The sequence below is a fragment of the Notolepis coatsorum genome (assembly GCF_963971535.1).
Source record: "Notolepis coatsorum genome assembly, chromosome: 4".
NCBI lineage: Eukaryota > Metazoa > Chordata > Actinopteri > Aulopiformes > Paralepididae > Notolepis > Notolepis coatsorum.
The window spans coordinates 5,379,635-5,399,555 of NC_140168.1; the positions used below are offsets into that span (position 1 = coordinate 5,379,635).

At 47.9% G+C, this 19,921-nt stretch overlaps 1 protein-coding gene across 1 annotated transcript; it reads right to left on the bottom strand.

Moving 5' to 3' along the window:
* Positions 1-10,819: 10,819 nt before the first annotated feature.
* On the bottom strand, positions 10,820-12,266 carry LOC311227614 (stonustoxin subunit beta-like; the record flags this gene model as incomplete). The annotated part of the gene is made up of 2 exons (XM_084313336.1): positions 11,870-12,266; positions 10,820-11,305 (listed from the first exon to the last, which is right to left on the bottom strand). The coding sequence occupies exons 1-2, from the start codon at positions 12,245-12,247 to the stop codon at positions 10,820-10,822; spliced, it is 864 nt and encodes a 287-aa protein (XP_084169462.1). The 5' UTR covers positions 12,248-12,266.
* Positions 12,267-19,921: the final 7,655 nt, after the last annotated feature.

The window sequence follows — 19,921 nt, forward strand, 5'->3', positions numbered from 1 at the left end:
GTACTGCTACATCTATACATTTATGACATACCAGATTTTCAAATACAGTATTGTTTGTGATACTAAAAAAATCCAGAAGAGAAGTATATACATTTGACGTAGAAACTGTGCATTGGGGGAGGTTGGGTAGGTGGGGTGGGGCTGTACATTGGAGGTGGGGGGGACACTGTACATTGGAATACTGACATACATTTGACATGGAAACTGTACATTGGATAGATAGAAGAGTTCAGGACTTTCTCTTTTCCCAGTTGTACAATAAAGACCAAGCATGGCTCTGTCAGTATTCCAATGTACCCAACCCCCCCCCCCCCCCCACCTCCAATGTACAGCCCCACCCAACCCCACCCCACCTACCCAACCTCCCCCAATGCACAGTTTCTATGTCAAATGTATATACACTCTTTTTCTGGATTTTTTTTAGTATCACAAACAGTACTGTATTTGAAAATCTGGTATGTCATAAATGTATAGATGTAGCAGTACTGTCTATCTGTATGTCGTGTGTGTCATATGATGAATTGAAAATGGAGGACCCTGATGGAAACAAGACGAAAGTCTTTCTCAGGTCTGCATCCTCTTAACAATTGTATGTATTGAGCTGTACTGTACTGTACCCATTCTGCAATCTGTTAATAAACTTTTCAATCAATTCAATCAATCAATCATTTCAATCAATTTCAATCAATCAATCAATCAATCAATCAATCAATCACTCTCATCATCAACTACCTCTAAGTAGTAAGTAAAACCACTAAAACTCATAAGCAGAAAGAGAGACAATGGAAAATGGTATACATACTCAATAAAACACGTTATTTCTCTCTCTCTCTCTCTCTCTCTCTCTCTCTCTCTCTCATTTACACTTCTGTCTCTCTCTCTTTCTCTCTCTCTCTCTCATTATGAAATGATAATGCAATGAAAACCTACAAAACCCATGATTACCTGAAAAAAAATCCTAAATAAAATGGGGTCGTGGTATAAAAAGTTTGAGAACTCCTGGCCTAGAGGAATGTATTCACCCAACAAAGCACTTGTTTTGTCTTGTTCGGTTGTTCCTTTATTCGCTGTGATTTTGTTTTCTACTGCTCCCAGGATGTTGTTCTGTTTTCTACTGCTCCCAGCATGTTCTGTTCTGTTTTCTACTGCTCCCAGGATGTTTTGTTTTCTACTGCTCCCAGGATGTTCTGTTTTCTACTGCTCCCAGCATGTTCTGCTTTCTATACTGCTCCCAGCATGTTCTGTTCTGTTTTCTACTGCTCCCAGGATGTTTTGTTTTCTACTGCTCCCAGGATGTTCTGTTTTCTACTGCTCCCATGATGTTCTGTTTTCTACTGCTCCCAGGATGTTCTGTCTTCTACTGCTCCCAGTATGTTCTGTTTTCTACTGCTCCCATGATGTTCTGTTTTCTACTGCTCCCAGGATGTTCTGTCTTCTACTGCTCCCAGGATGTTCTGTTTTCTACTGCTCCCAGGATGTTCTGTCTTCTACTGCTCCCAGGATGTTGTTTTCTACTGCTCCCAGGATGTTGTTTTCTACTGCTCCCAGGATGTTCTGTTTTCAAGGGTACTACGACTATGCTTGCACCTCATGGTACCAAAGCACCTCAAAGGCGCTAAAAACAAAATTACAAACATCTCAAAACAAACTGGTCAGACTACTGCTTGACCTGACTCCTAGAACCCACCTCACCCCTGCCCACTTTGACAACCTAGGATGGCTTAGAGTAGACGACAGAGTACAGCAACTTGCAATGGGCCTGGTCTACAAGATACACTACACGACCAAGGTACCCATGTACATGTCAAAATACTTCCCAAAGGTCAGTGAATACCACGATCACAACACCAGAGGGAGCTCCACAAATCATGTTAAACCCAGATTCGGCTCAAACAAGGGACTAAACACGTTTCGCAATTATGCCACATCAATGTGGAACGCCCTACCCAAAGCTGTAAAGGAATGTGGATCACTACCCACTTTCAAAAACACTCTCAAAGAACACCTACGGGAGACTGCAATTCGAAACTGGCCCCTACAAATGTCCTAACCCAGTTGTACAGTAAATGACCAGTATGGCTTTGTCAGTATTCCAATGTACAGTGTGTGTGTGTGCCCCCCCCCTCCAATGTACAGCCCCCCACCTACCCAACCTCCTCCAATGTACAGTTTCTACGTCAAATGCATATACTATTTTTCTGGACACTTTTTGTATCACAAACAGTACTGTATTTGCAAATCTGGTATGTCATAAATGTATAGATGTAGCAGTACTGTCTATCATGTATGTCATATATGTTATGATGAATTGAAAATGGGGGACCCTGATGTAAACAAGACGAAAGTCTTTCTCTGGTCTGCATCCCCTTAACAATTGTATGTATTGAGCTGTACTGTACTGTACCCATTCTGCAATCTGTTAATACAATTTTCAATCAATCAATCCATAGTAACCAATTGAACGGAAATCTAAACTTTCGAAGCTTCTATCGTAAACTACACAGCTGCCACTCCGTGACAAATCAAACGTGCATGAAAAGAGGAACAGTTTGTGAGTTTTAGTAAAACTTTTAGAAGCATAACGTCAACAGACAAGAGGATGTTCCCCCACTTCCCCCAGTCGGTAGATGATCGTTCCAGATTGAGCAACTTCCGCCCGGTCCCACGACATTTCTCCCGGGACAGGACAATGTGCGCTGATTGGCGGAAAGTACGGAAGTATCTCGAAGTACATCTGACGTATCTCGAATGACGTCTGTAAACAATATACAATATTATTAACTCTAATAATAACACGCCTCGCGGGCTCATTATAATACGAGAGCCGTGGGTCTGCATTGTATAGAGCGGATTATTATGTATTCAAATAACGCACCGGACTGCGGCTTGACGTTTGACGGTTTATTTAATCCGCTCCACCAGTGCATAACACACACACACCATCTCCCGTTACCACAACGCTTTACGGTATATCACAGCAGTGTCGCAACATTACCGTGCCATCTTAAAGGCCCGGTGAACACCGTTGTGATTCACATACACAACATATTCCCCCCCCCCACAGGGAACCCCGAAGAACATCCCCATACAGTTTAATTCATATTTAATTCATACTAACAGTCCCTGCAGCCTACCTAGGTGAACCGGGTAGACTGCCAGTCACCGACATAGTCTTGTGGATTATTCTGCCACGCAACAGACTATGCTCTGACTAAACCGGTCAATGAATAAATATAAATAATCTGTAACATAAATAGTCTATCTCTCAAGTAACATAGTCTCTCAAGTAGGCCGGTCTATTCCGGACGCGGACTGGCCGTGCGTCCCGGTGAACCTGGGGCTCGACTGGCAATGGCAATGGTGAGCCCCGCTGGGCGCGGTCTGGAGAGGCCTCCAGGTGAACCTGGGGCTCGGCCGGCAATGGCGGGCCCCGCTGCGGCTCATCTGGCAAAACCCAGTCCTCAATGTCCAGCTCTGAACCCTCCCTGGACTCTGGGTCCGAGATGGGGTCGTTTGCCACCTTCTTAAGCCGGTTTGCGTGCCACCGTGATCCATCGGCCAGACGAAAGGTGGCCGGGCCCAGCCGGGCCGTGACCCGTATCGGTGCCGACCAGAAGGAGAGCAGCTTGTGGTCCCGGTGGGGACGACGAATCCGGACCCAGTCTCCTTCTGTGAAGGAAGGCGCTTTCACCCTCCGCCTCCTGTCGAACCGCTGCTTCATTCGACGCTGAGCATCTGCGACCCTGGTGCCCTGGCAGGGTATCACTGCCGGCGCGATACTTGCCGGGACCCTCAGCCGATCCAGGGGAAGCTGCAACTCGCGTCCCATCATCAGGAGGGCTGGGGAACTGCCCGTAGTTGTGTGCGGCGTTGCCCTGTAGTGCAGCAGAGTGCGGAGTAAAGCGGCTGAGAACGGCAGACCCTCCGTCAGGTGCGCTCTGATGCCGTTCTTCAATGTCTGATTAAACCTCTCCACCCCCCCGTTTGCCTCCGGGTGGTAGAAAGCTGTACGGACGTGGTTAATCCCCCTGGCCTCCATGAAAGTGGCAAAGTCAGCAGAGACAAACTGCGGCCCATTGTCCGTAGTGAGGGTGTCTGGAATTCCCCACCGGGCGAACAGGGCGGAGAGGAAATCCGTGACCACACGGGTAGTCACAGACCCCGAGGCGGCCACCTCCGGCCACTTGGAATGGAGGTCATAGGCAACCAGGAGGAAACGCTGGTGGTGTGGGACACCATGGAGCTCCCCACAGATGTCCAGCTGGATGTGCTTCCAAGGTGCGGGTGGCCATGGCAAAGGCTGCAGCGGCGCTGGGGTCGGCGGCCCCGTCTTACCGCTGAGAAGGCAGGCTGAGCAGTCCCTCACCATTGTCTCTATATCCCGGTCAATGCCCGGCCACCACACCAGATCCCTGCAGCGCTGCTTCACCCTCACGATGCCCAGGTGCCCCTCGTGCGCCATGGTCAATATGCGTGCTCTGAGGTCACTGGGGATGACTGTGCGAAGCCCCCGAGCCACACAAACACTGCTCCAGCAGGACAGCTCATCCTTGACCCGATGAAAAGGCGCCAGCACCTCCGGGACCTTCACGGGCCACCCCCCCCTGATGTAGGTGCGGAGCTGGGCGAGCGTGGAGTCCCCCTCCGATGCAAGCTGAAGGTCCTCCAGGGAGACTGTGGCCTGGAGCGGGCCGTGAAGCTGAAGGACAAGCTCCGGTTCCATTGGATCCGGGCACGTTTTGGGTGCCGGGTCAGGGGTGGCACGGGAGAGCAGGTCAGCCACTACATTCTCCCTGCCGGGAGTAAACACTGTGGTGAAGTTATATGGCTGGAGCCTCTCAGACCAGCGGTGAATCCTCAATGGCTTGTGGCCCGACCCGGATGTAGCGAGCAGGGCGGTAAGAGCCTGGTGGTCCGTCCGCAGCGTAAAATGTCGTCCGTACACGTACATGTGCCACCGTTCACACGCCCAGACACAGGCCAGAGCCTCGCGCTCCCCCACCGAGTACTTCTGTTCCGCTGGGGAGAGAGCGCGGGATGCAAACGCCACTGGGCGCTCCACGCCCCGCTGGACCTGAGACAGCGCAGCCCCGATCGCCGTATTGGACGCATCACAGGTGACAAACGTCGGGCTCGCCAGATCGAAGAACGCGAGCACTGGTGGTGAGGTGAGCTGCGTTTTAAGTTGGCGAACAGCGATAGAGCAGGCTGGGGTCCACTCCCAGACCGCGTCCTGTTTCAGGAGCCTCCGAAGCGGGGTGGTGGTTGTGGAGTATTGGGGAAGGAAGCGAAGGTAGTAGGCTGTCATCCCTAGAAATGACGAGAGCTGCGCTGGGCAGGACGGCTCAGGCAGGCGCAGCACGGCCTCCACGTTAGACTGGAGCGGGCTGAGGCCATCAGCAGACAGGCGGAACCCCACAAATTCGATGACTGGGACAGAGAAGGTGCACTTGTCCCCATTCAGCGTGAGGTTGTGACCGGAAAGGACGTCCAGCACCCTCGCCAGGCGCTCGTCGTGGATGGCTGATGTTGCACCATGGACCACTATGTCATCCAAAAAAACGACCACGCCCGGGATGCCGGCGAAGATGGTGGCCATTATTTTTTGAAAACAGCTGGGGGCTGAGCTGAGACCAAAAGGCATGCGGGTATACCTAAACACTCCGACATGTGTCACGAAAGCCGTAAGGTAGCGACTGTCAGGATGCAGTGGAACCTGCAGGTAGCCCTGGCGAAGGTCCAGTTTGGTGAAAACTGAGGAGCCGTAAAACTGTGCCGCCAGTTCCTCCACTGTGGGCAATGGGTACTTATCCGGAATCACCGCTTTGTTCACCTGCCTGAGGTCGACGCATGGACGCAGTCCCCCTAATTTCCTTTTTACTATCACCAGGTTGGAAACCCATGGTGAAGCGTCGACGCGCTCGATGATGCCCGCATCCAAAAGCTTCTGCAGCTCGGCGGTGACATCGTCGCGTAGGGCGAGGGGCAGGCGGCGCAGCGGCTGGATCACCGAACGCACCTCCGGGATGAGGAGAGGCTGGTGGTGAAACGCAGTGAGGCAGCCCAAGCCACTAAACAGAGCAGGCCAGCGCTGGTGCCAGGGCGAACCCACAGACAGAATGTCAGCCCCTGTATTGTCCACCAGGGAGAACCCAAGCCCACAAAACAAATCGTAGCCCATGAGGTTGGCTCCCTGATGAGACACTTGGAAAGTGAATGAGGGAAGGGCCTTGGTCCCATAGCACACAGTGAAGGTGATTGTGCCTGCCATTCCTATCTTAGAGTGTCCATACCCATACAGGTCCTCTGCGTTGGCGGTGAGCGTCCGGCGCGGGAAAAGTCGACGAACCGTGGAAATGTTCAAAAGTGACTTGGAGGCCCCCGTATCCAACAGGAGTGGGAGAACCACCCCGTCCAGTTCCACCGTGCACCATTTAAATGCACGAGAGGTGGCGTCCACTGAATGGATGGTTGTCGGCGTAGGTGGACGTGGCGAGCGTGGCGGCGTGCTATCAGCACCGGGAGCAGAGCGGCAGACCCGGGCGAAATGGTTCTGCCTGCCACAGCGTTGACACCTCTGTCCCCTGGCAGGGCAAACTGGAGCCCGGCTGGGGTGTGATGAGGAGCCACAATTTCCACACACGGCCCGGCGTGCTGTTGACGCGGCCGTACCCCGGCGCGCAGCGAAATTTACCTCCAGGCTGTCATCCGGGAAAACCGGTTCGGGAAACTCCCCGGACGGCGCCACTGTTTGAGTCAACATCAGAGGTTTGGGGAAAACATTACAGGGTGCAAGCTGTGCTGCCAAACCTGCTGCTGACTCGAGATGGAAAGCAATATTAACAGCCTTTGTCAATGTCAATTCATCTGGCATCATTAATAGCTTATCCCTGAGCTTAGGGTTGTTAGTATGTTCAGCTAGCTGATCCCGTATCAGTTCATCTTCCATCACTCCAAATTTACAGAGGCTAGCCAGCCCCCGTAGGTCAGCTACATAGTGGTGGATCGACTCACCCACTTGTTGACGTCGCTGACGGAAAACGATCCTCCGGAGCATGACGTTTTGTGGAGCAGCGAAATGTCCCGACAGCAGTGTGACACAGTCCGCATAACTCGGTGCAGCTCCGAGAGTCCTAAAGATCCGTTGTCCCTCGGTTCCTAGGTTGTGAATGAGCAGGGCTCTCTTCCGAGCAGCGTTAGCGTCGGCGAGCCCGACGGCTATTATGAACGTATTAAACGCCTCCAGCCAGTGAATCCACGGAACCGGTGGCTCGCCAGGCAGGGCGAGGAACGGAGAGAGAGGTGCAAGTAGGGAATCCATAATCCCATCCTCGTCGCCAATATTATGTATTCAAATAACGCACCGGACTGCGGCTTGACGTTTGACGGTTTATTTAATCCGCTCCACCAGTGCATAACACACACACACCATCTCCCGTTACCACAACGCTTTACGGTATATCACAGCAGTGTCGCAACATTACCGTGCCATCTTAAAGGCCCGGTGAACACCGTTGTGATTCACATACACAACACGGATCCCCCGGATTATTACTACTAATATAGTAGTAATAATAGTAGTTGGCTAGTTGCGCGCTTCTGGCCACCTCCCGGCTCCCGCAGTGCGCGCATACACACATACTGTATACAGTACGTGCAAAATTAGTTCAAGAGCCAATCGCACAGGTTGCCTCATCTCATCTGGCTCTGCAAATAGATCTAGAGTCTGAATATCATATAGCCTGCTGATGATCTCTCTCTCGAAGTCTCGAGTCAAATCCATTCTGAGAACGGAATGCCGTGCCCGCGACGCGGTCTTGATTGATTGATTGATTGATTGAAAATTGTATTAACAGATTGCAGAATGGCCGTACAATACAGTACAGCTCAATACACACAATTGTTAAGGGTATTCCCCCTTCTTCCTGCGTGATTACCAAAGGTAGCCGCATTTCTGGCAGACGCTCTCTGATTGGGATAAGTCCCCCCCCCCCACCTACCCAACCTCCTCCGATGTACAGTTTCTACGTCAAATGTATATACCTTTTCTTCTGGACTCTTTCTGTATCACAAACAGTACTGTATTTGCAAATCTGGTACGTCATAAATGTATAGATGTAGCAGTACTGTCTATCTATATGTCATGTATGTCATAAATGTCAATATGAATTGAAAATGGGGGACCCTGATGTAAACAAGACGAAAGTCTTTCTCTGGTCTGCGACAAAATTCGGCTCGGCTCAAACAAGGGACTAAACACGTTTCGCAATTATGCCACAACAATGTGGAACGCCCTACCCAAAGCTGTAAAGGAATGTGAATCCCTGCCCACATTCAAAACCGACCTTAAAGAGCACCTACGGGAGGCTGCAATTCGAAACTGGCCACCGTAAATGCCCAAAACCCCCACCACCTCCTAATAGACAGTTTCCTCCCCACCGCATGTATATATTCCCTCCCCGCCGTATGTATATTTCCCTCCCACCCACCCACCCCCTCCTAATGTACAGTCCCCTCCCCATCATATGTATATACTCTGTCAGGATCTAGGGGTAACAGTACTGTATATTTGAATACCGCCTATGTCACAAATGTATCAGTACTAAATACCTATATGTCCCTATGCCATAAATGTCATGTATGTTGTATGTTGTGTATGTCATAAATGTCTATATGAATTGAAAATGGGGGACCCTGATGGAAACAAGACAAACGTCTTTCTCTGGTCTGCATCCCCTTAACAATTGTATGTATTGAGCCGTACTGTATTGTACCCATTCTGCAATCTGTTAAATAAAGTTTTCATTCATTCATTCATTCTGCATCCCCTTAACAATTGTATGTATTGAGCTGTACTGTACTGTACCCATTCTGCAATCTGTTAATAAAGTTTTCAATCAATCATTCAATCAAAGAGTATAAACAACAGTACAGGAATGAGAAACAGTCTAAATGGGTTTTAACATTTTAGTTTATTTCATGCGTTCATTTTGACGTTCAACGTCAGACGTACTTCGAGATACTTCCGTACTTTCCGCCAATCAGCGCACATTGTCCTGTCCCGGGAGAAATGTCGTGGGACCGGGCGGAAGTTGCTCAATCTGGAACAATCTCCAGGGCTGCAGCTGGACCCTATTGGTAGGAGAAGCCCTTCCAAACAAAGTGCACCACCCGACTGTGTCCTGTAGAGGGAGACATAGACCTATACATGTACTTTCATTAGGGGTTATTCATGGTTTAAAGAGGCAGTGTCTATTTTACTGTGATTGAATGAATGAAAACTTTATTTATGGAATGCCCTTCCTCGTGGCCTAAGAGCTGCAGCGTATGTTGATATTTTTTTTAAATCAGCTAAAAAATTACTGTTTAAACAGTCTTTGGGTAATGTTTGAGCTTCTCCTCCAGGTGTAAAATATGTCTATTGTTTTTTTTCCTGTGATGCCTTGTGTTTTTGTTCTGTTTCTTATCACTTGAATGGTTCTTGCTTTTTATTTGTATATTTTATTTCTGCTGTATGTAAAGCACTTTGTGAGTTCTCTCTGTGAAAATGCTATACAAATAAATGTTACTTACTTACAATGGCCCGTCCAAAGATCTCTTGTCATTGTATTGACTATAGGGCTTAAACCACTACACCTTGTATTCAAGATCAACTCTTCTGGGTCCTAGGATATTTTCAATGTTTTGGCTAATTTTGATTTAAATTGTATAATTCCCATTTTAAAAAGTTTTACCATGGTATGTTTGGTATCCTTTTTTTCCAGCACAGTCTTTCCTATATGACTGACAGTTAGTTTTCATACTGTATAATACTGTATAGTGCATAATGTACAACACACAAAACACAAATCGTGTTATCGTGTGCAGTATCACAATTAATACAATTAATTAACGATAACACATCATTCGCAGGCCAATATACAGATTACAAAACATACATTCAAAACTAAAAATCTCTAGAAAATCTAGTACATTTACAAACCAATGAGCTTCTAGATAGACACTAGAAAAGATATGCAGCCAGTATGAGCTTCTAGATAGACAGTAGGATCTATCAAATATCCACACGGGTCCTTCTTGGTTTAGATGTCCACGTTTATTTAGTAAGAATAAAAGAACAAAAGACAAAATGCACGATATTCAATGAATGGTCATTCCTCCTAAGCCAGCTCCTATCTAGGTCTGTCTCCCTGGAAGTGTGCCACCAGAAGAACACAACTCTCTCTCTCTCCTTGAGCTCTTTTGATAACGCAGATGGGTCTGTTCAAAAAACAAAATAGTTGCATTTATGACTGACCCATGCCCCACACATCCTGGCTGTGGGTTCAACCGAAGGCCTTGAAGATAGAAGAGCGTCCCGTATGAAGTGTCCCGGCTGCCCAGAGATAAGAGGTGAGGGAGAAAGAAGGTTATAGGCTGAATCAACCTCCCCATGGAGGTCCGGCCCCCACATTGTTACCAACCCCCCCTGGAACAGAGAGAGGAGGGACAGACCCAAATCCCACAGTAATGACCAAAGGTGATCAAATACAAATAAAATGGTTGCATATTGTTGTCCAACTTACCCAAGAGTATGCAAATAAAGATTTTGACTTCCCCACATGCAAAGGAACAGAGGTATTGAAGATGGGAATCAAATATGTGAATATCCAATCAGACAAACTTTACCCCAGTAGGTTAGAAACGGTGTCCCTCAGAACAAAGATAGAGTGACTGAGTGAATGTAACTCCTAATGGCCTCATCTTTCACAACTCAGCATCTTCAAGATCAATTTAAATCCAAAACCCTGGGTAGGGGAGCTGTGAATGTCACTGATCTCTACTTCAGCTCACAAAACTCAGCCTCTGCAGGGTAATATACCAGAAGTCCAGGATAGAGAGGCTGAGTGAATGTGGTGTTGACTCTGTGCAGGAGGGTCATTGTGTCAGAGACGCTGTAGAAAGACAGAGTACCTGCCCTGTGATCCAGGTACACTCCTATTCTGGCGGACCGGGGGCCCGGTACTGTTATCTTCTTGTTATTGTGTCTGAAGAAGTAATTACTTGGACTGCACTCTAAAGCCCAGGATTTGGAATTTAATCCAAATACACAGTCCTCCCAGGTGCCTGTTCTACTAATGTCTTTGTAGGAGGCTGCTACACGAACCACTCCACTCCACTCCACCTCCCAGTAACAGCGTCCAGTCAGACCTTCTCTACCCAGAACCTGAGAACATTCAATAAATCTCTCTGGGTGATCAGGATATGATTGCTTTAGCTGCATACGTGTTGCTTTTCTGTTCCCCTCAGACAAAGACAGACGTGTGTTTGTTGTGTTTGGGTCCAGTGTGATCTGAGAGGAATATTGTAAGAAGTCAGCGGTCTTGGGCTCTGGTGGTGGCAGTAAAACATTAATAACTGCATTCACGGTTGTTGATATTCTGGGCCACTGCTCTTTTAGAACGTCCTCTAGTTTGTCTCTCAGCTCAGACATGACCTCAGTCACATCTGCAAAGTACAGGAGAGGAAGGACATTGATGATGGGTGAGTCTGTAGACTCACTGGGACTGGAGAGAGAGGGGTAACTCTGTAGAAAGTGGATGTGGTCCTCTGTGTGTGAGAGCTGCTCCAGCTCAGTGGCTCTCCTCCTCAGGTCCGCTATCTCATGCTCCAGTCTCTTCTGCAGTTCTTCAGCCTGAGTCACGGTGGTCCTCTGTTGGGCTCTGATGACCTTCTTCAGCTCAGAGCGCCTCGTCTGCAAGGAGCGTATCAGCTCAGTAAACATTCTCTCACTCTCCCCCACTGCTTTATCAGCAGAGCGATCGAGAGAATCAACAGCCTGTTGGGCGTCTTTGAGTTGCTTCTCTCTCTCCTGGACTCTCTGGTGGACTTTCTGCTGACTCATGCCAAGCTCTTTCTGTCTCTCCGTCCTTTCCGCTGCAGCTGAGACTGTATCATGGCCTTTATGTTCATCCATGGAACACAAATAACAGATGCACTGCTGATCAGTACGACAGAAAACATCCAGAATCCTGTCATGACGAGAGCAGGTGTTCTCCTGAAGCCGTGTGGAGGCTTTGACCAGCTTGTGTTTCTTTAACGGAGCTACAGTGTGATGAGGCTGGAGGTGAGTTTCACAGAAAGAGGTCAGACATACCAGGCAGGACTCGAGGGCTTTCCGCTTTCTCCCAGTGCAGAAATCACAGGCCACATCTCCAGGTCCAGCATAACAGTGATCAGGAGGAGCAGCTTGGAGTCCTGTCTTCATTAGGTTTTCTATCACTTCAGCCAGCATATTGTTTTTCTTCAGAAGAGGCCTCGGAGTAAAAGTGTCCCTGCACTGGGGACATTTGTAGATCCCCGTCTGATCATCTCGATCCCAGCAGTCTTTAATACAGCCCATACAGTAGCTGTGTCCACAGGGAATAGTTACCGGATCCTTCAGTACAGCCAGACAGAGAGAACAGCAGAACTGGTCCTGGTACAGATCAACTCCTTGCTGCGCCATTTTATTCTACAAAGACAACGACACTCTTAAGTTTTGTTTTCTCAGGAAGAGAAAACTCTGATGACCTTGTGTTTGGTGGGAGCTGCTTACTGCCTGGTTCTAGCTGTCCAGGGGAGGAGTCGCTTTAAAGAGACAGTGTCTATTTTACTGTGATTCATAGATAGAAGAGTTCAGGACTTTCTCTTTTCCCAGTTGTACAATAAAGACCAAGCATGGCTTTGTCAGTATTCCAATGTACCCAACCCCCCCCCCCCCCTCCAATGTACAGCCCCACCCAACCCCACCCCACCTACCCAACCTCCTCCAATGTACAGTTTCTATGTCAAATGTAGGTCAGTATTCCAATGTACAGTGTCCCCCCCCCCTACCCAACCCCCCCCCCCCCACCTCCAATGTACAGCCCCACCCCACCTACCCAACCTCCCCCAATGCACAGTTTCTATGTCAAATGTATATACACTCTTTTTCTGGATTTTTTTTAGTATCACAAACAGTACTGTATTTGAAAATCTGGTATGTCATAAATGTATAGATGTAGCAGTACTGTCTATCTGTATGTCGTGTGTGTCATATGATGAATTGAAAATGGAGGACCCTGATGGAAACAAGACGAAAGTCTTTCTCAGGTCTGCATCCTCTTAACAATTGTATGTATTGAGCTGTACTGTACTGTACCCATTCTGCAATCTGTTAATAAACTTTTCAATCAATTCAATCAATCAATCATTTCAATCAATTTCAATCAATCAATCAATCAATCAATCACTCTCATCATCAACTACCTCTAAGTAGTAAGTAAAACCACTAAAACTCAAAAGCAGAAAGAGAGACAATGGAAAATGGTATACATACTCAATAAAACACGTTATTTCTCTCTCTCTCTCTCTCTCTCTCTCTCTCTCTCTCTCTCTCTCTCTCTCTCTCTCTCTCTCTCTCTCTCTCTCTCTCTCTCTCTCTCTCTCTCTCTCTCTCTCTCTCTCTCTCTCTCTCTCTCTCTCTCTCTCTCTCTCTCTCATTTACACTTCTCTCTCTCTCTTTCTCTCTCTCTCTCATTATGAAATGATAATGCAATGAAAACCTACAAAACCCATGATTACCTGAAAAAAAATCCTAAATAAAATGGGGTCGTGGTATAAAAAGTTTGAGAACTCCTGGCCTAGAGCAGGGGTTCCCAAACTTTTCAGGCCAGGGCCCAGAAAATAAGGCGTCAGAGAGCCGCGGCCCAATGCACATCGTCGAGCTTTTTTTTTTTTTTTTTTGCCAGGCGACCGATTTTTTAAGCCAAATATCACTTCAATCCTATTAAGTTAGTTCAAGTTAGTTATTCATTTATATGTGCTATTTATGAGAGGGCTAACTTGTTGCAAAATAATAATGATAATAATAATAGCCTCATTAAAATACTATTGTTGCTTCGGTTGTTTTCAGCGTTTTATGTGCATAATCTGTTATTTAGTTTGAAATGTTCGTTGAAATAAGTAGATTTTTCGTTTTTGTTTATTTATTAAGTTAATGTTGTGAAGGATCAGATTAAACCGAATATATATATTTATTTATGGATATATATTGAATAGTATTTGTATATCGTTTGATATCCCTTGTATATTCCTTGTACATATACACGGAATATCCCTTTAGTCTACTAGCCCATAATAGTTCATTCTCTTATTGGACAAGGACCTGGCGCCAGGGACAAGCCCCTTGGAGCCAAGTTCAATGGTACCGACGAAACATGTCCCTACTAGCCCCGGCTCTGCGCAGGAATACGGCTACCGAAAAGAGAGTGGCACTATTTGTTCACCGCGCATATAAATATGGCGCAAGTAAATGTAGAAGTCCTCTGATCCCTTAGTCCTTTACCCTTCTACCCAACTAAGTAACAGAACGTGAAGCCTCACCCCACGATACCGCGTGCGGTGTAGTATGGCCTGTTTGGCCTTAGAATAGCATTGAGACCTCGTGCGAATTAATAGCTGAATTGTCAGAGTTTGGCACCGTATTTCTATTAAGTAATAATAGTCTATTATGTATGGTGCATCGTGCGGTTAGAGTTCTAAAGTGAGCAGCACCCCCATCGCTTCCTCGTGTTATCTAGAGTCTTAACCAGGTTGGGCAGACCACACGTGGTGCTTTCATCCGAGGAGTTCTAGGCGAGGACCGAGTGGACCTGTACATTGGATTACCTACCCGACGACTGCTGAGCCCTATGCGGCATGGAATATATATTTGCTTTGGTACTTTGATTTGTGGAGCGGATAATCGCCAACACCGGTGAGTGTTGGATCTACCCCGAAAGGAGTCAAGGTGAGACGGCGCTCAGACCAGACTGAGGTCGCCTCGCTTCTTCTTCACTGTGGAGCTACAGCTACAGCTACAGCCTACAAGAGAGCCAAGGTGTATTCATCTGTGGATCAAGATTCTACTGCACTGTCTTCTGTACGTGAAGTCTCCCTAGACATCGTTGACCAGACGGGATACTGCCGACGGCTCTCCTACCCCCCCTACCGGCTTACAACCGGGAGGACCCCTACAGTATATCCAGCTATAATCATTAAGTGTGCCATCGTTATAATTCCCTAAGAGCCAGGTTGTATACTTGCTTCCTGCGTAACCAGAGATTGGACATTCAGTGTTGATTTGCCTACGAGTACTCATTTGCCTTACAAGAGCATTCAAATCATAAACGCAATAGTGAATGTTATATGTACCTTTTGCTATATATTAAATATTTGATTATTACCTTTGTGTGGACCCGATTTCATTGTGGGAAAGTGTTCATCATATTTAGATATCGTGTACTGTATGGCCAGTAGTTAAAGTACATAAAGCGGTAGTGGTTTAATGATACCATACTTATCAATACAGTCAGGGAATTGTACCCCTCAGTTACAGTTAATATAAAACCATATAGTCACATTTTAGAATACAATAGAATATAATTTTAGAATACAACTAGAAACACTGTCCTGGCCTGCTTCTAAGTTCAGTGGCCTGACACATTTTTTATTTTTATTTTTAAATCATCTCGCGGCCCACCTGTGGCTGTTCGCGGCCCACCTTTGGGTCGCGACCGCGACTTTGGGAACCACTGGCCTAGAGGAATGTATTCACCCAACGAAGCACTTGTTTTGTCTTGTTCGGTTGTTCCTTTATTCGCTGTGATTTTGTTTTCTACTGCTCCCAGGATGTTCTGTTTTCTACTGCTCCCAGGATGTTGTTCTGTTTTCTACTGCTCCCAGCATGTTCTGTTCTGTTTTCTACTGCTCCCAGGATGTTTTGTTTTCTACTGCTCCCAGGATGTTCTGTTTTCTACTGCTCCCAGCATGTTCTGTTTTCTACTGCTCCCAGCATGTTCTGTTTTCTACTGCTCCCAGGATGTTTTGTTTTCTACTGCTCCCAGGATGTTCTGTTTTCTACTGCTCCCAGGATGTTCTGTTTTCTACTGCTCCCAGGATGTTCTGTCTTCTACTGCTCCCAGGATGTTGTTTTCTACTGCTCCCAGGATGTTGTTCTGTATCGTTAGTGGCTTAGCTTGGCATCACACTGCACTATCTCGCGTACGTGCACGCGTACTGAATAAACCACAAATGTACCTCTAATACCAGTATTAGTCTGACCACACCCCTCATCAGCTTACCTTCATAAGCAGGTGTGTGGTCACCTGCTCTCCTCCTTCTCGCTTTCACCACAAGGAAGAAGTGCCTCGGTAGATCCCCACACTTGACACCATGATGGAAGAAATTGGATTAGGAACAGCTTGGGAAACAAGGATACGTTGACATCATATCTTTATTTTCTTTCTCACTATTTTCGAGAAAATACGGCGATATTGTCTTCGTACTGGAGTGTCTAGAAGATGATGATCATTCTAAAAACCCTCCACCGGTTTTCGTATTGGGAGCACGCCGCTGCATGCTTCTCAACTGCAGTTCCTTGCTGTGTTTGTTGGGGTGAAACCTGTCAGGCCACAGCTGAACTGTCGGACATGCCGCTGTTGTGAGAAGCGGTGCGTTCCAGGTTGGGTGAGTAGTGTTTGCTGGCGGGCTCCACTTGTCTGTTAGTGCTATGGGGGCTACTTGACAAAGTTTATGGAAACCGGCCCCAGGCTAGGGTCCTTTGTTTAGCCGCCTAGGCGACAGAAGGCCTTGGTCTGGAGACCATTATAGTTTTAACTAGTGGGCCGCGACCATTGACACTGGTGATCCCTGTGTGTTCTGGACGAGTGGATTCTCTCTGTCACCGTGTTAAGGCCCCATCTTTCATATCCAAATGAGAGTATTCCTTCACGAGGGGATATGTGCATGTAATGTGCGATAGCGGCAGATTCGTGTTCAAAGTCAGCTACACAGGCCAGTTGGTACTGTGCTGATTCCGCCGGATGTGGTAAAGTCACCGTTGTGAAGCGGTGTTGACATCTTGTTTTCTCTTTTCTCTTAAAAAGTGAGGAGAGGTTCAGAACGGCGGCCTGTCTGGGTGAGTGTTATGTCATTGTTTACATGTTCATAGCTTACGGTTAGCCAGTCAGCTGTTAACTGCTGCGTTAGCCTGCTGGATCGCTGCATGGCCTGCTTAAGGCCTACTATTAGCCAGTCAGCTGTTAGCTGCGGGGCTAGCATGTCGTGGTCGCTAGGTAACGTTAGCTTGCTGCTATGGCCATGGCTGGCGCGGGGTAGCTTAGCTTCTCGCGCGCCGCCGGGAGCTCGCTTCTGATCGCCGTTAGCTTGATGCTATTCTGTTGAACGTGCTTTGATTTTAACATGTTTTACACTCTTGACCGCGACGTCATCCTTGACAGGGGATGTTTCGTCGACCCTGCCCTGAGCCTGGACGGGGATTGCGTCAACAAAGAGGACTGTAGCGACTGGTTGGAGCGGCGACGCTGCCCGGATCGAACAACACAGGACGGCTGTGTTCTACGGTGTCTTGTGACTGCACTTCGCTGATCTGCGTTCCGGGTAGGAACGGGGTTGACCAGACCTCATAACACGTCTTCTGGTTTTACTTTGCTAAATGTATTGTGAATAACGGTGTTTTTTCCCAAAACGTGTGTTGTTGCAATGCATTTAGGATACGTTGCGGGTTATGTGTGAGCTGTTTTTGTCACTGGCAGTTAGCTTCTCCGTGCAGATCGTGATGTATTGATCTGGTTGTTGTGTGAGAAACATCATGGTGTTTATGTGTACCGTGTACTCACTACTAAGGCAACTAACCTATGAAGCTATGCTTGGTGACAAGTGAGTAAAAGAATGTTCTTTCTCAGACTGTAATGACAATGAACAGTGTGTTCACACATTAACAGGTTTTCCTGTTTTAACTGGCCGTATTGAGGGTAAAATAGGAGGATTGTGTTTTCCCCCCCGGTTCCCTGGGGACTTTATCACCTCCTATCAGACATGTTGTGCATTAATTGTGTCTTTTGTGTGGTAGGGATACGATGTAACTCTTAGCTTGATTGCTGAGGTTGTGCTAAATCTGCTGGAGAAACTTATTTCCTAAAGGGAAATTGGTTTGGTTGCTGTCATGTGTGCTTAGCAAGGCCTGTGGTCGATACTAATCAAGAATGATGTATTCTCTCATTGTGAAAAAAACGGCGTTCCTCTGTTGAGTGTTTTTGCCATTTTTTGTAGGTGATGATGGGTTGTGTGTGTCATGTGACCTACAACTGGGTTGTACTGGCCACAGAAGCACATGTGTATGTTGGACCGGGGTTCTTAGAGCCCTCTCTATTCTGTGTTTTTCCTTAGTAAAAATCAGATAGCAGGTTAGCTCATGCGCTGTGTGGAGCTGTGAAACGCTTCATAGAGCTGACTATGACTGTGTCATATTCTCTTTTTGTCGTTACGTCGTATCATGGGTGTGGGGTCGTAAAGGGGTGAACTGGTAACCTTTCCTCTCCCCATTGTTCTGTCGGTCAGGGGTACACCCCCTGTCCTTCAAGGTTCCCGTCACGTGGCGGTTCGGCACGTTACGGGGGGGGGGGGGGGGGGGGGGAGGGAGTTCCTGGTCCCACGGCCTGGTATATTGGGCGTGTGCACCGCAGGAATTCCCCCGCCATAGAGTACGTCACCGTGCGCGTCTCTGTTGGTAGGACTTCCGTGTGCTGTTCAGGTCCATGTGATGGATCTGTTTTCAGGGGGGGTGGTCAGGGCTCCTCCTCACCAAGCGCCTATTCAGGCCTTCTGTGAGTTCGGACTCCTTCTTCCATGTGAGGAAGCCTCCATCAGAGTACAGAGCCTTCCTCCTCAGATTGTCAAAGTGAGTGGACCCTCTAGAAGGGTCCTTTTCTATTGTATGTATATTCGATTCAATTCGTTTATTGAGTGTGTATGGGTTCAGTGCCTCTTCCCCGGAGGCCCTAAAACCAGTTTTTTACATGGCTCAAGGTGCAATATATTCTTTTCAATCTGTACAGCTCGCGTGGGAAGTCTCTCTGGGGATCCCCGTCTCTTTCCTATGGGAGGGTGGTGGGATGTAAAAATGTGAACATTTTTTACCCCGGCTGTGTAGACTGGGATACATACTGTTGATGCTTCCTTCTTTCTATTCCAGAAGTGTTGGAGTTAGGGAGTGTCACACCCCTCTTGTCGTTCCCCTGGGCGCCTTGGGGATTCAATGACAGGTCTAAATAGCCTGTTCATTGATGGGGGTGTGTCCCGACGCACGTATAGTGCTAGCTCGCTGTAAACAGGCGATTGACTGGCACGCCTTGGTTGCTTGTGGTTGAAACAGCGTTTTTATAAAGCAACTGAGATGGGGGTTTTTCCTCTTCCGACGACCACATCCCATGACCTGGGTGGGTTGTCGACGGATTCTCGTTCATGTCTGGGGGATGATGACGGGATGGATCTGAACATATGTAGTGGGGTCTCACGCCCTTGGGGTGGGCCACCAGGCGCGGTTCGTCCGAACGTCTGGGTGGCGCCTTCTTTTCATGTTAAGATCAACACGCATATCTGCCCTTCTCCTGGAGTAGGCATGTCGGCGTGGTTAGGGCACGGGACTGGTTCTGGTCACGCTGGTCCAGATCAGTTGAACCCGTTGTCCGCCGGGGATGCAGATCTGCTGTTCTGGTACCCTGAGGGACTTGGGCTTTTTTCAGGGGGAAAAATGCCAGGTCGGTCTGGGTGTCACAGGGTTAAGCGCTATGGAGACCCTGGTTGGGTATGTTTTTACTCAGCACTGTCGTCATGGCTTACAGCCATGCCATTCTGTACGCGCTCGATCTCGTCGGATCTCGGCCGCTACACAGGTTGGTCCTGGTTAGTACTTGGTTGGGAGACCGCCGGGGAATACCAGGTACGGTGTGCTTAGGGGCTGGTTCTCCATTATTTTTCGCTCCTCTCTCACGCATGGCGAAGAGGGGCCTGTGGGGGTGGTTTTTTGACCTCCTCTGGTGACCCTGTGCTTCCTGTACCGCCAGGCCCGGTCCGAAGT